Source organism: Melanerpes formicivorus, unplaced genomic scaffold, assembly GCF_026170545.1.
Source record: "Melanerpes formicivorus ecotype bairdi unplaced genomic scaffold, bMelFor1.0.p_v2 SCAF_26, whole genome shotgun sequence".
Taxonomy (NCBI): Eukaryota; Metazoa; Chordata; class Aves; order Piciformes; family Picidae; genus Melanerpes; species Melanerpes formicivorus.
In genome coordinates this window covers 12,168,136-12,181,953 of record NW_027142378.1, presented here as the reverse complement: position 1 = coordinate 12,181,953, position 13,818 = coordinate 12,168,136, and the positions used below count along the sequence as shown (strand labels likewise).

Below are 13,818 nucleotides of genomic sequence, written 5' to 3'. Positions count from 1 at the left end.
CAGAAGAGCTCATTTTGGGGCTTTCATTGAACAGAGCTGCTGAAATTAAACCATGCTAGACTAAATCTATTGCTGGCTTGCTTCCACTGGAGTCCTCAGCATTACTGCAAATAAGAGCTTGGCCTCTTATGATTGTGAATCATGGTAAGCTACATTAATCTGCTAATGACTCTGGAAATGGCTCCTTTAGTTCCTCCCCACAGATCTCTTTCCCTGTCTTCTCCCTTGGAAGGTTTCATCAGCTGGATCAGCTGGAGAAACACCTGCTCTGTCCACATGCTGGAGGGACTGCCTGCATCCTCCTCATCTATCAAGGAGATGGATAACACCTCAGAGCAGTCTTTAGTCACTACACCATCTCTGCCCCTGCACGGCACAGCAGAGTCTTAACTGAAACACAGAGGAAAACTAATCCAAAGCCTGGATCTTGCCCAGAGGCTCTCTGGCCAAGAGCTGTGCTGCAAGGGAAAATCCAAGGGCAGCTGAGTGAGGCTCACTGAGCCACAGAAGAGAACCACAGAAGGGTTTGGTTTGGTTTGGTTTGGACCTCCAAAGCTCATCCAGTCCAACCCCCTGCAGTCAGCAGGGACATCTTCAGCTAGATCAGGTTGCTCAGAGCCTTTTTGAGCCTCACCTTGAGTATCTCCAGGGATGGGGCCTTAACTACCTGTCTGAGCAACCTGTTCCAGTGTCCCACCACCCTCATGCTGCAGAACTTGTTCCTTACCTCCAGCCTAAATCTTCTCTAATTTCAAACCCTTTCCCCTCATCCTGTCCCTGCAGGCCTTTGCAAACAGTCCCTCTGCAGCCTCCTTGTAGCCCCTTCAGGTACTGGCAGGCTGCTCTTAGGTCTGCCTGGAACCTTCTCTTCTCCAGGCTGCACAAGTCCATGTCTCTCAGCCTGTGCTCACAGGAGAGGTGTTCCAGCACCCCAGCCATCTTTGTGGCTCTCCTCTGGACCTGCTCCTTCAGGTCCAGGTCCTTGCTGTGTTGAAGGCTCCAGAGCTGGACACAGTACTCCAGGTGAGGTCTCAGCAGGGCAGAGTAAAGCATCACTACTGCATGAGTGTTCTTTATCTCCTTGACTACTTGCTATTGCCCAAGGGTGTCAGCCTACTGCCTGTGTTGAATCCTTCCTCCCACTGCCTGCAGGACTGTTCATATTCCCAGGTGATTTCCCATGGCACTGGAAGGTCCAGCCACTTGGCAGCCTGCTCAGCAACCTGCCTGAAACAATTCAGGAGAGGCTTTGCTACATATCCATGCTTTAAATGAGTTCCTGTGCCACTTCAGGAGGCTGCTGCTTGGCAGGATCATGGATCCATGGAATGGGTTGGGTTGGAAGGGACCTTGAAGATCATCCAGTTCCAACCCCCTGCTGTGGACAGGGACACCTCACACCAGCCCAGGCTGCTCAAGGCCTCATCCAGCCTGGCCTCGAACACCCCCAGGGAGGAGGCATCCACAGCCTCCCTGGGCAGCCTGTGCCAGAGTCTCACCACCCTCACTGGGAAGGATTTCTTCCTGATCCCCAGTCTCAGTCTGCCCTCCCTGCTCAAGCTGGCAGTCATTCCCTCTTCCTAAAAGGTTCATTTTTCCCTCTCTCCTGTTTCTGCTTGGTTTTGTGTTTGTGTTTGTCCCATCTGCAGTTCTGGCAGTGTGGAGCCTGGGTGGACGTGGTGATCGACGACCGGCTGCCACTGCTGGACGGCAGCTTCCTCTCTGTGCACCCCCGGACCTCCAACGAGTTCTGGCCAGCCCTGCTGGAGAAAGCATATGCCAAGTAAATACCCCTGCTCTGCTCCTCCTCAAAGCTGAATGCTTCCTCTGCCTGCTGGCACACAGTCACACAATCAACATTCAGGCTGGAACAGAGCCTCAGCATCACCAAGTCCAACCCAGAGCCTTCCTCTGCAAGGCTCACCCCTGAGCCATAGCCCCAAGCACCACATCCAAACCTCCTCCAAACACATCCAGGCTTGGGGACTCCACCACCTCCCTGGGCAGCACATTCCAGTCCCTGACCACTCTTGATGGGAAAATGTTCCCTGATGTCCAGTCTAAACCTCCCCAGTCCCAGCTTGAGGCCATTCCTTTTCTGTCTCTGTTTTCCTTTCCATGTTCCTCTCTGTTTGCAACTGCAGACTCTAAGCAGGGATTACTTCTGTTTACAGGCAGGGCCCATGCAGATATTTGGAGCAGGCAGTGAGAGGAAGCATGACTGAAGAACATGCCCAGGCACAACACATGCACTCCCATGAGACTCTGGTCAGCTCTCAATTCACACAGAGAGCTCTGACTCCTGACTGGGGTCCCCAGAGCACTGTAGGGTTCAGAATGCTTAATAAGGAGTTAATAAATTCAAACAAATCCTCTGAGAAGTGAAGCAGTCAGAGTGGTCCTCAGCATCTGTAAAACCACAGCTCACAGGATGTGAGGGGTTGGAAAGGAACTCCAAAGATCTTCCAGTCCAACCCCCTGCCAGAGCAGGAGCATGGAATCCAGCACAGGGCACACAGAACACATCCAGATGGGGCTGGGAAGGCTCCAGAGCAGGAGACTCCACAACCTCTCTGGGCAGCCTGCTCCAGGGCTCTGGCACCCTCACAGGGCAGAAGTTCCTCCTCATGCTGAGCTGGAACCTCCTGTGCTGCAGTTTCCATCCATTGCCCCTTGTCCTATCCCAGGGTGCAGCTGAGCAGAGCCTGTGCCCTCCCTCCTGACCCCCAGCCCTCAGCTATTGATAGCCATTGATCAGATCCCCTCTCAGTCTTCTCCTCTGCAGACTGCACAGCCCCAGGGCTCTCAGCCTCTCCTCACAGGGCAGTGCTGCAGTCCCTTCAGCATCCTGGCAGCTCTCTGTTGGACTCTCTCCAGCAGATCCCTGTCCCTCCTGAGCTGGGCAGCCCAGAGCTGGATGCAAGATTCCAGGGGAGGTCTCAGCAGGGCAGAGCAGAGGGGGAGGAGAACCTCCCTGGCTCTGCTGGGCACACTCCTCTGAATGCAGCCCAGGATGCCCTTGGCCTTCTTGGCCCCCAGGGCACATTGCTGTCCCATGGATGATTGTTCTGCCCCAGCACTCCCAGGTCCTTCTCCCCAGGGCTGCTCTCCAGCAGATCACCTCCTAACCTGTACTGCTGCAGGTTATTCTTCCTGCCCAGGGGCAGGGCTCTGCACTTCTCCTTGTTGAGCCTCATGAGGCTCCTCTCTGCCCAGCTCTCAGCCTGTCCAGGTCTCTCTGGATGGCCTCACAGCCTTCAGGTGTATGCCCATGGCTAGAGACACTGCAGAGAAGTTCCTGTGCAGGGTGTTGGGTGCAGGGCTGGAACCTGGCACACATCCTCTCCATCAGGCTGGGCAACATTTGCCATGCAGTTTGGAACAGCTGATGAAGAGAGCCAAATATTTTGGCTGGTTTGGTCAGGAAGGAACAAATGTCCAAGCAGCACCTGAGCAAGCTGAGGAGCAGGATGCATTTTGCCCTGAGGCACTCAGAAAAGTCGACTGAAGGCTGAGCAGCAGTTTGCTGTGTCAGATGTTCGTGACAAAGCCAATCCAGCCCCTGTGGCCCCGAGGCTGCCAGCGATGCTGCTCACGGCACTCCCAGCTGAGCAGCCTTCCTCTCTTCCCCAGTGCCCATGACAAATTCTTTTCATCAGTGGAGGACAAGGACAACCCTTCAGAACACAATTAGCTGCAGACTTCATTTGATTACATTCATTAAAGGCAGCAGCTATGGCGGGGTTTAACAGCATGCTCTACCTGCTCTAAGTACAGCATGTTCCAGCTTATTTGCTGCCTCAATAAAGAGCACACAATAAACCCAACAAGGGCTGTGTTAGCAATGTTAAATTATCATCCTGTTACTGCACTCCAGCACAGTGAACTCGGAGGAGTGATGAGAACTTTGAGTCACAGAGCTGCCAGGGCTGGAAGGGACCCCAAGGCTCAGCCAGCTCCAACCCCCTGCCATGGGCAGGGACACCTCACACCACAGCAGGCTGCTCACAGCCACCTCCAGCCTGGCTGCAAACACCTCCAGGCAGGAGGCTTCCACCACCTCCCTGGGCAGCCTGTGCCAGGCTCTCACCACCCTCATGGGCAACAACTTCTTCCTCACAGCCAATCTCAATCTCCCCACTTCTAGTTCTGCTCCATCCCCCCCAGTCCTATCCCTCCCTGACACCCTCACAAGTCCCTCCCCAGCTTTCTTGCAGCCCCCTGCAGATCCTGGAAGGCCACAATGAGGTCTCCTGGGAGCCTTCTCCTCTCCAGCCTGCACAACCCCAACTCTCAGTCTCTCCTCATAGCAGAGGGTTTGTTGTGGGGTTTTGGTTTTGCTTTTCCTGAGGGGTCCTTTGGGCTTTTCTTTCAGGCTGAGGGGCTCCTACCAGCACTTGCATGGAGGATACCTTTCTGATGCTTTAGTAGACTTCACAGGAGGAGTCCAAGTGCAGTTCTCCCTGAAGGATCCCCCTCCTGACCTGGAGGAGATACTGAAAGCAGCTGACAGATCTCAGTGTCTGATGGGGTGCAGCACCTCAGGCCAGGTGAGTCACAGGGCTGGCAGCAGGGCTGGCAGCAGGGCTGGCAGCAGGGCTGGCTTGGTTTCTCCTGTTGGCACAGAGGTTGAGGGGCAGAGGGAGCCCACAGGCACTCACAGAGCACAACAGTTGCAGTTCATGGGTACCTGAAGAGATCCTGGCAGCAGAACACAGAGAGGGTTATGCAAATAGGAATTGTCATGCTCTGAACCCAGCCAGCAGCCAATGCTCAGGCTGAATCCAGAGCACAGCACTTTTCTTGCTAGGAGGAAGAAAAATTAGCTCCAGCCCAGCTGAAAGTAGGACAGGAATACAAAGGCTTTGGGGTAGATGTAGATGGATTGGGCTGTCAGGAAGCAGCCTGTGGCTTCTCTCCTGGCTAACTCCACTGCAATAGAGTGGTCTCCTCCTGCAGCAGTGCTGATTTTGGCCTCAGAGCTTTGTGATCAGTTCTGGCAGGGCCCAAATGCATCCCTGCCTCTTCTGTGAGAAAATGCCAGGATAGCATTATGGTTTGCAGGCTCCTGGGGTTAACAGTGGGAAACTGCAAAAGGCTTTGTGATGCTCAGCAGGTGTCTTGCTAAAGGGCTGCCAAGGCTTCCTGAAGGAAGGCTTCAAAGGCTGTGAAATTGCTTCTCTGGAGCCTGGTTCATCAGGACACACAGCTTGGCTGGGGAAGGCATGCCAAGGACTGGCTCCTCAGCTGGGTGGCTGGTGCTGAGGCGTGGGTGGCAGGGCAGTCCTGCCAGTGACACAGTCCAGGTCACTCAGAAGCTTTATCAGCTCTGGACCACTGAGGACCTTGCACACAAGTGAAGGTTTGGAGTTCTGGCAGATTTCCTTTTCCTGGCCTGCCAGGGCTGCAGTGGGAGCAGGCACAGTCCTCTGCAGCCAGCACAGCTATCACAGGAGCACAGGAGGTGAGGGGTTGGAAAGGAACTCCGAAGATCCCCCCCCAGAGCAGGAGCATGGAATCCAGCACAGGGCACACAGAACACATCCAGATGGGGCTGGGAAGGCTCCAGAGCAGGAGACTCCACAACCTCTCTGGGCAGCCTGCTCCAGGGCTCTGGCACCCTCACAGGGCAGAAGTTCCTCCTCATGCTGAGCTGGAACCTCCTGTGCTGCAGTTTCCATCCACTGCCCCTTGTCCTATCCCAGGGTGCAGCTGAGCAGAGCCTGTGCCCTCCCTCCTGACCCCCAGACCTCAGCTATTGATAGCCATTGATCAGATCCCCTCTCAGTCTTCTCCTCTGCAGACTGCACAGCCCCAGGGCTCTCAGCCTCTCCTCACAGGGCAGTGCTCAGTCCCTCCAGCATCCTGGTGTCACACCTGAGCTGCTGCTGTATTGTCTGCCAAAGGACAGCTCTGGGAACTGGGAACTGATGGCCATGCCTTTGCAGTGTGCAGAGAGCTCAAAGCTGTGCTCTCTCCCTTCTGCAGTCCAAGAGGAACATCGAGCTGAGAAATGGGATTGTACAGGGTCATGCCTACACCGTCACAGGAGCTGTGAAGGTAAGATCAGAGTCATGCTCCTGCCTGGTGGTCTTGTACTGGTGATCCCCCCACAGGGCAGGCACTCTGCTGCTCCCTTCAGAGCAGCTGTAATTAGCTTCATGCTGAGGAGGGGTTGCTGAAAGCAGAGAGTTCAAGTTCCAGGAGATGGAAGGACTCTGGCACATACCTGGCAGGATGCCTGAACCCTGTAATGTTCAGGTGGAGAAGTGCAGTGTGAATTCCCTTCTGTTGTCACAGGGTCACAGAAGCATTCAGGTTGGAAAGAGCCTCAGCATCACCAAGTCCAGCCCAGAGCCCTCCTCTGCAAGGCTCTCCCCTAAGCCATAGCCCCAAGCACCACTTCCAAAGCACCTTCAAACACATCCAGGCTTGGGGACTCCACCACCTCGCTGGGCAGCACATTCCAGTCCCTGACCACTCTGGCTAATGTCCAGTCTAGACCTCCCCAGTCCCAGCTTGAGGCCATTCCCTCTGGCTCTGTCACTAACCACCTGGGAGAAGAGACCAGCAGCAGCCTCTCCACAAGCTCCTTTCAGGTAGCTGTGGACAGCAATGAGGTCTCCCCTCAGCCTCCTCTGTTTCACACTGACCATCCCCAGCTCCTTCAGTTGCTCCTCATCAGATTTATTCTCCAGGCCCTTCCCAGCTTCCCTGCCCTGGCTCCAGCACCTCCACATCTCTGCTGTGCTGAGGTGCTGAGCATTTTGGACACTTCAGCAGCACATGCAGCATTCCTGGGGCTCTTCCACTCCATTCTGCTCTGTTGGAAGTTTGCTTTCCTGTTTGAAATGGGAACAGAAGCCCTGGCTGAAGCTGTGGGATTTGTCCTGTGGTGCAAACTTGAGTTTGTTCAGCTCCATCACAAGCTGCCAGAGATCACTGTGTGAAAAGTACATAGCCCTCTGGTTCAAGACCAGCACTTTGCCACCTCTTTGGAGGCTGTTCTACTCCTACAGAGCTGCTCCTGGCTGGATGTTGATACTGCAGGGCTGGAAACAGGATCAGTTTACCACACATCAAAAACAAAGCCACCAGAACAGGGATTGCCCTGGTAAGCTGTAGTGCACACAAGGGAGAGGCAGCAGTGAGCAAGGCCAAGAAGGAAACCAAACAAAGGCTGTGCTACCAAGCAAGATAACTACAACACATTTTAACCTCAGAGCCTAAAGTATGTTGGAAAAGGAGTGGTTTGGTTTTCCCCAAGCTGTTTTCTCTCCTCTCTCTTTAGAGGTTTCCTGCATGAGCCTGGCTTTGATTCATAGCCCCTCGTGCCAAGGCATGCTTGGTCCTGCCCATGACAGGGAGCTGGAAGCAGATGATCCTTGAGGTCCCTTCCAACCCTAACAGTTCTGTGATTCTCTGCCCACAGCCAGTGTGAGGATGCTTGGCTCCAAAGCTAAAGGATGGGGGGAGCTAGGCTACAGAGAAGGCCCTAGCTGGTGTCCCCAAGGCAAGGTGGAAGGATCCTGAATCCCACTGGAGAGGGAGCAGGCTGCTTCAGCTTCCTAGTGAGGGGAAATGGTCTTTGCCCCACCTTACAGGACTGCCAGGGCATCCAGGAGGGTCCCATGGGGAAGTGGTGTGAAGAAGCTGGGCAGAGGCTGACATGAGACTGCCATGGCATTTGCTTCCAACACTGCCTGCGTGCATGAGGGGAGCCAGAAACCAAAGGTTTCCTCCTCCTTTCCACTTCCACCACTTGGCCTTCACTGGCAAAAGTGAGCTGCCTCCTGCTTTGACCAGGAACTGCAGGAGGAAGGGAAACACCAGGCAGGCCAGCTGCTGGAACCCACAGCGCTGCAGACACAGAGCCACAGCTGCTGGCTGTCATCCTCTCTCCCTGCTGACTGCTGGCGTTCACGCCAGGCAGGCTGCTGACCTCATTCTTCAAAGCCTCTTGCCGTTGCTGACTCACAGCATCAGATGTGCAGAGTTGGATCTGGACCTTCCCAGGGCTGTTGAAGTCCTGCAGCGTGGCAGGAGTGCTGCTGCTCCCCTCCCTGGCAGCGACTCAGCCTCGTCAGAAGCACAATGGGCTTTGGGCTCCCCACCTCACCCCTTGCAGGCTGGCAAAAGGCACTACTGATTTGTAGCTGCAGTCACATGAGACCAGAAATGGAACCAGGTCCCCAGGGCACAGGAGGGGATCTTTTTTTATAGCCTCTCTCTTCACTTAATGTTACAACTGCCGGGGCCTGGGGCTGAGTTCATGTTTTCCTTCCCTCTTTACAGATACCTTACCAGAATGGCTGGAAGCACATCATCAGGATCTGGAACCCCTGGGGCCATGGGGAGTGGAAGGGGCCCTGGAGTGATAAGTATGCACTTAAAGCCTTAATCTCATAAGGGGAATCACTCTTATCATAGAATCAACCAGGTTGGAAAAGACCTCAGAGATCAACCTATCCCCTAACACCTCCTGATGACTGCACCCTGGCTCCAAGTGCCACATCCAAGCCTTTTTTAAGGGCTTATGGCAGAGGACCTCTGCCTTGCACCCACTAGAATGAAGCAGGCATCTCTAGATCAGTTCATCACAGCAAGTGTTTCCCTCTGCAGAGCAGCTGCCCACAGCCAGGGAAAGCCAGTGGAGCACTGATTTTGTGTGTGCTCTTCACTGGGCCTGCCTCAGGGATCCTCTCCTTGTCTCTGCTTACCTCTTCCTCGGTGTAATTCCAGAGCAGTGATGGATGAAAGAGTTGCTGCTCCCCAGAGGAAGCTCTGGCTGTGCCCCTAGTCACTGACTGGCTGCTGAGATGCAGTTAAGCCCCAGCAGTCTGGCACCCACCTTCGTGCTGCCCCCACCAGTCTGAATCAGGGATGGGGATGGTCAGCAGAGCCCACGGGGGGAGGGCAGCACTTTGAGGCAGCATTACAGACTCACAGCAGCACAGCATCAGCCAGGCTGGAAGAGACCTTGGAGATCCTCCAGGCCAAGCTGTCACCCAGCACCATCTGATCAACTCAACCATGGCACCAAGGGCCTCATCCAGGCTCTTCCTAAACACCTCCAGGGATGGGGACTCCACCACCTCCCTGGGCAGCACATCCCAAGGGTCAATCTCTCTGTCTGGGAAGAATTTCTTCCTAACATCCAGTCTAAACCTCCCCTGGCACAGCTTGAGACTGTGTCCTCTTGTTCTGGTGCTGGGTGCCTGGGAGAAGAGACCAACCCCCACCTGGATACAACCTCCCTTCAGGGAGTTGCAGAGAGCAAGAAGGTCTCCCCTGAGCCTCCTCTTCTCCAGGCTAAGCAACCCCAGCTCCCTCAGCCTCTCCTCACAGGGCTGTGCTCCAGACCCCTCCCCAGCCTTGTTGCCCTTCTCTGGACACCTTCCAGCAGCTCAACCTCCTTCCTACCCTGAGCAGCCCAGAGCTGGACACAGTGCTCCAGGTGTGGCCTGAGCAGTGCTGAGCACAGGGCAGGATGAGCTCCCTGCAGCAGTGTCCTGTGAAGGAGGAGGTGTTCATTTTCCTGCTGTGATCGCCTCAGTGCTTTCCTGAGGAGGGAGAGCTCTGCTGCTCTGAAGGGATTTAACAGCATCCCACCTCTCCCTGTTGCTAGGATCACTCCCTCTCCTCTCTGCTGAGGGAGGCCAAGCTGCTGTGTTGTGTCTGGATGGGCTGGTGGGCTGTGCAGAGATGGCTGAGGCTGAGAGCACAGCTCCTGCTCAGCCAGCATCCTCCCAGGGCTGCGTTTGGAGGGCTGAGTGTAGGAGAAATGCCAGTGCAAGACATTCACAGGTAAGCTGCAGAAATCAATGAACTATTGATCCCTGTCCTGTTTGCTGATTTCAAAGCCTGCAGGAAGTACAATTAGCACTTCACTGCACACAGGCTGCTGGGAAGCTGCACACGTGAGTGGTTCATGTGCCCTCTCCAGGGTACTGTCAGCACCTCAGAGTGCTGGATGCCTCGGTACCCTCATTAACCTTCTCAGCCTGGGGAAAGGCTGCCGGAGCCTGGAGGCAGAGAGAGGATTCCCCATGCTAGGGTGGGCAGCTCAGGAGGGCACAGCAAAGGCACCGAGGCTCTGTTGGCTGGCCTTGGCTGTGAAGGTATCAAGCATAGTCCTGTGCCCAGGGTAAAGGGTGCTCACCCCCTCTGATCCTTTATGACTTGCCAGGCACCCAGCACCAGAACAAGAGGACACAGTCTCAAGCTGTGCCAGGGGAGGTTCAGGCTGGAGGTGAGGAGAAAGTTCTGCTCAGAAGGAGTAATTGGCCATTGGGATGTGCTGCCCGGGGAGGTGGTGGAGTCCCCATCCCTGGAGGTGTTCAAGAGGAGCTTGGATGTGGCACTTGGTGCCATGGTTTGGTTGTCAGGAGGTGTTGGGTGAGAGGTTGGTCCTGATGATCTCTGAGGTCTTTTCCAAGCTTGTTGATCCTGTGATTCTATAGGGTGGCTGGGGGAATGGGCTGGCCAGGGGAATGGGAAACTGTGCCTCATGGCTGCCTGTTCAATTGTTCCTCTTTGCAGCTCTCCTCAGTGGGACCACGTTGAGCCTCAATACAGAGAAGCCCTGCTCAGAAACAAGGATGATGGAGAATTCTGGTATCTCCCTACCAACCTTCCTGTCTGTCAGGCTGTCTGCTTGAGTGCATTATGGGGAAAAGAAAGAGGGGAAAAAGAGTGATTTAGGCAGCTATCTGCTCCTCATGATGGCTCAGGGCACCCCGAGTTAGCTGTGTGCAAACAGCAAAGGGGAGGCTGTCCTGAGCCCATGGCTTCAGAGGATACAGGATGTAAAGAACAGAGGTGGCCAAGAGAAAGCAACAAGACAATGAGAGAAGGGAAGAGAAGAGAAGCAAAGCTGTAGTTCCTTGAGGCCAAGGAGTTCTGTCACACTGCCCTTTCCCACTTCTAAGGAGGAACAAATCCTCAGAAGCAGCCCACATGCAGGCCCCATGCAGACATGCAAAGGGCACAGGCAGGCAGCTTTGTGCAAAACTGGAAGCCTGAGGTGGGATTTGACCCTCATGGGGAACAACTTCTTCCTCACATCCAATCTCAATCTCCCCATTTCTAGTTCTGCTCCATCCCCCCCAGTCCTATCACTTCCTCACACCCTCAGAAGTCCCTCTCCAGCTTTCTTGCAGCCCCCTGCAGATCCTGGAAGGCCACAATGAGTTCTCCTTGGAGCCTTCTCCTCTCCAGCCTGCACAACCCCAACTCCCTCAGTCTGTGCTCACAGCAGAGCAGCTCCAGCCCTCTGCTCATCCTCCTGGCCCTGCTCTGGACTCCTTCCAGCACCTCCAGATCCTTCCTGGCACAGAGGCTCCAGACCTGGACACAGAGTTCCAGCTGTGGTCTCAGCAGAGCAGAGCAGAGCAGAGCAGAGCAGAGCAGAGCAGAGATCCCTGCCCTGCTGGCTGTGCTTGTGGCATCTCACCCCTTCTGATGCCCTCAGATCCGGTTCAGCCATGTGTGAGCCATGCTCTGGGAGGGCTGTTGGTAGCTGCTGCGCTCCTGGGGCTCTGAGGAAAGCAGAGGAACAGCAGGCTGGGCTGAGAGAGACACTGAGCTAGAGCAAACCTTGAGTGTGGGGCAGCACACTGTGGAGGGGCAAAGCAAGGTGCAGGGCCCCAGTGGAGACGACAGAGCTCCAGCTAGGCAGTGCTGAACGTGGCCTGCAATTTCCCTGGGGCTTTAAGTGCAAGGTGAGCTGACCAGCTCTGCAAAGTACCATCCAGTTCAGCTGCAGCCTTCAGTGCTCTCTGGAACCTCCCTTTGACACAGGGGTGGGTGAGGGTGAGAGCCTTGTCTCCAGACGCCAGGTGAGAGCTTTTCCTCCTTCTCTGCAGGATGTCCTGTGAGAGCTTCCAGGAGCAGTTTTCCTGGCTGTACATCTGTAACAGCACACCAACCTTCCTGGACTTTGGGGAGCAGCACTGCACCAGGTGGTGCATGGACAGGCACAGCAGTCTGTGGAGCCCAGCCCTGGCCACAGGCAGGAGCAGCTCCTCCCCAGGTAACGAAGGCTCCCTGCGGCCAGCCCGGCCCCCGCTCTCCATCGGTGCTGCCGGTGCTGCATTCCCTGAGCATGGAACTGCAGATGGATTGGCTGCCAGCTGGTGATGGCTGCCAGCTGGTGATGGCTGCCAGCTGGTGATGGCTGCCGGCTGGTGATGCCTGCCTGCCCCACTACAGCACCTAGCAGGGTACCAGGCAGAAACAAAGCAGCAGCAGCAGCCCTGGCTGCTGACTTACAGCAGGTCACACAGGAACACGTCCAGGTGGGTTTGGAGATCTCCAGAGGAGACTCCACAGCCTCCCTGGGCAGCCTGCTCCAGGGCTCAGCACCCTCACTGGTCAGAAGTTTTACCTCATGGTGAGGTGGGATTCCTGTGAGTGAGTTTACATCCATGGCCTCTTGTCCTGTCACTGGCTATGCCTGGAAAGAGCCTGGCTCCTTCTTGACACCCACTCTCAAGATATTTGCAAGCATTGGTCAGATCCCTCTCAGCCCTCTCTCCTCCAGAGCAAACAGCCCCAGGGCTCTCAGTCTTCCCTCCCAAGAGAGATGTTCCAGTCCCCTCAGCATCCTGGTAGCCTCTGCTGAGCTCTCTCCAGTATTTCCCTCTAGAAGTGGGGAGCCCAGAACTGTACACAGCATTCCAGATGTGGTCTAACTAGGCTTGAACAGAGGGGGAGAAGAACCTCCCTCGAGCTGCTGGATGCTTCCTGTTAACCAAGACCTTGGCCTTTTGCCTCTGGTGCTCACCAGCCTGTTTTGTCCACACTGACAGAAGGGAAAGAGGAGAACAGCTCTGGAGCATTTTGTCCTTCTCTTCTCTGTGGTTATGATCTCCAAGCCACAGTCACTGGGTGGGGTGGCTGATTAAGAGTCCCTGCTTGTCTCTCCTGGGGTAAGTGTGCCATGGAGGTAAAAGACTCTGCCAGAATGATCTAGAGTGATTAGTGTGCAATTAGTTAATTCCTGATGCCTCAGCTGCTGCTGGTAACGTGGGGAGCCTGCACTGCTCTGCTCCATGGAAAGCATCTTGGAGCAGTGCCTACTTCTGGCACCACACAAGCAAGACCTAACCAGGCTGCTCCTGGGACATCTGTGTGGCCACTCCTAACCTGGTACCACTCTCTTGGCAGGGGGAGTTTCAAGCCACCCTCAGTATCTGTTCAAAGTGCCAGATGATGACCCCAAACCCTACAATGTGCTCATTTCACTCATGCAAAAACACACTGAGGAGGATGCAAAAAACCTGAAGATTGGCTTTGTCATCATCAAGGTAAGCACCAGGAGCTGGGACAGCCAGCAGCAGGCACTGAGCCAGCTGGGGCTGCTTGGCCTGGAGCAGAGGAGGCTCAGGAGAGACCTCATTGCTCTCTGCAACTACCTGAAGGGAGGTTGTAGCCAGGTGGGGGCTGGTCTCTTCTCCCAGGCACCCAGCACCAGAACAAGAGGACACAGTCTCAAGCTGTGCCAGGGGAGGTTCAGGCTGGAGGTGAGGAAGAAATTCTTCCCAGCAAGAGAGACTGGCCCTGGGGATGTGCTGCCCAGGGAGGTGGTGGAGTCCCCATCCCTGGAGGTGTGTAGCAAGAGCCTGGATGAGGCCCTTGGTGCCATGGCTGAGCTGATCAGATGGTGCTGGGTGACAGCTTGGCCTGGATGATCTCTGAGGGCTTTTCCAGCCTGGCTGATGCTGTGTTCTGTGTGCAGGCATTCCAGGAATGGCATAACAAGAGGTTGCACTTTCCAGTCCAGCCCTGGACCTACCTAGCCTCTGGAGGTCTCTG

The 13,818-nt window shown here is 55.3% G+C and overlaps 1 protein-coding gene across 6 annotated transcripts in view; it reads left to right on the top strand.

Moving 5' to 3' along the window:
- Window positions 1-13,818, top strand: part of CAPN13 (calpain 13) — a 55,905-nt gene that overhangs the window by 15,218 nt on the left and 26,869 nt on the right. For all 6 annotated transcript variants that reach the window (XM_068153710.1, XM_068153711.1, XM_068153709.1 and 3 more), the window contains 7 exons: window positions 1,650-1,783; window positions 4,376-4,550; window positions 5,989-6,060; window positions 8,296-8,381; window positions 10,543-10,617; window positions 11,868-12,034; window positions 13,171-13,310. In XM_068153710.1, coding sequence (XP_068009811.1) covers window positions 1,650-1,783; window positions 4,376-4,550; window positions 5,989-6,060; window positions 8,296-8,381; window positions 10,543-10,617; window positions 11,868-12,034; window positions 13,171-13,310 — 849 coding nt within the window. The remainder of the gene's footprint in view (window positions 1-1,649; window positions 1,784-4,375; window positions 4,551-5,988; window positions 6,061-8,295; window positions 8,382-10,542; window positions 10,618-11,867; window positions 12,035-13,170; window positions 13,311-13,818) is intronic.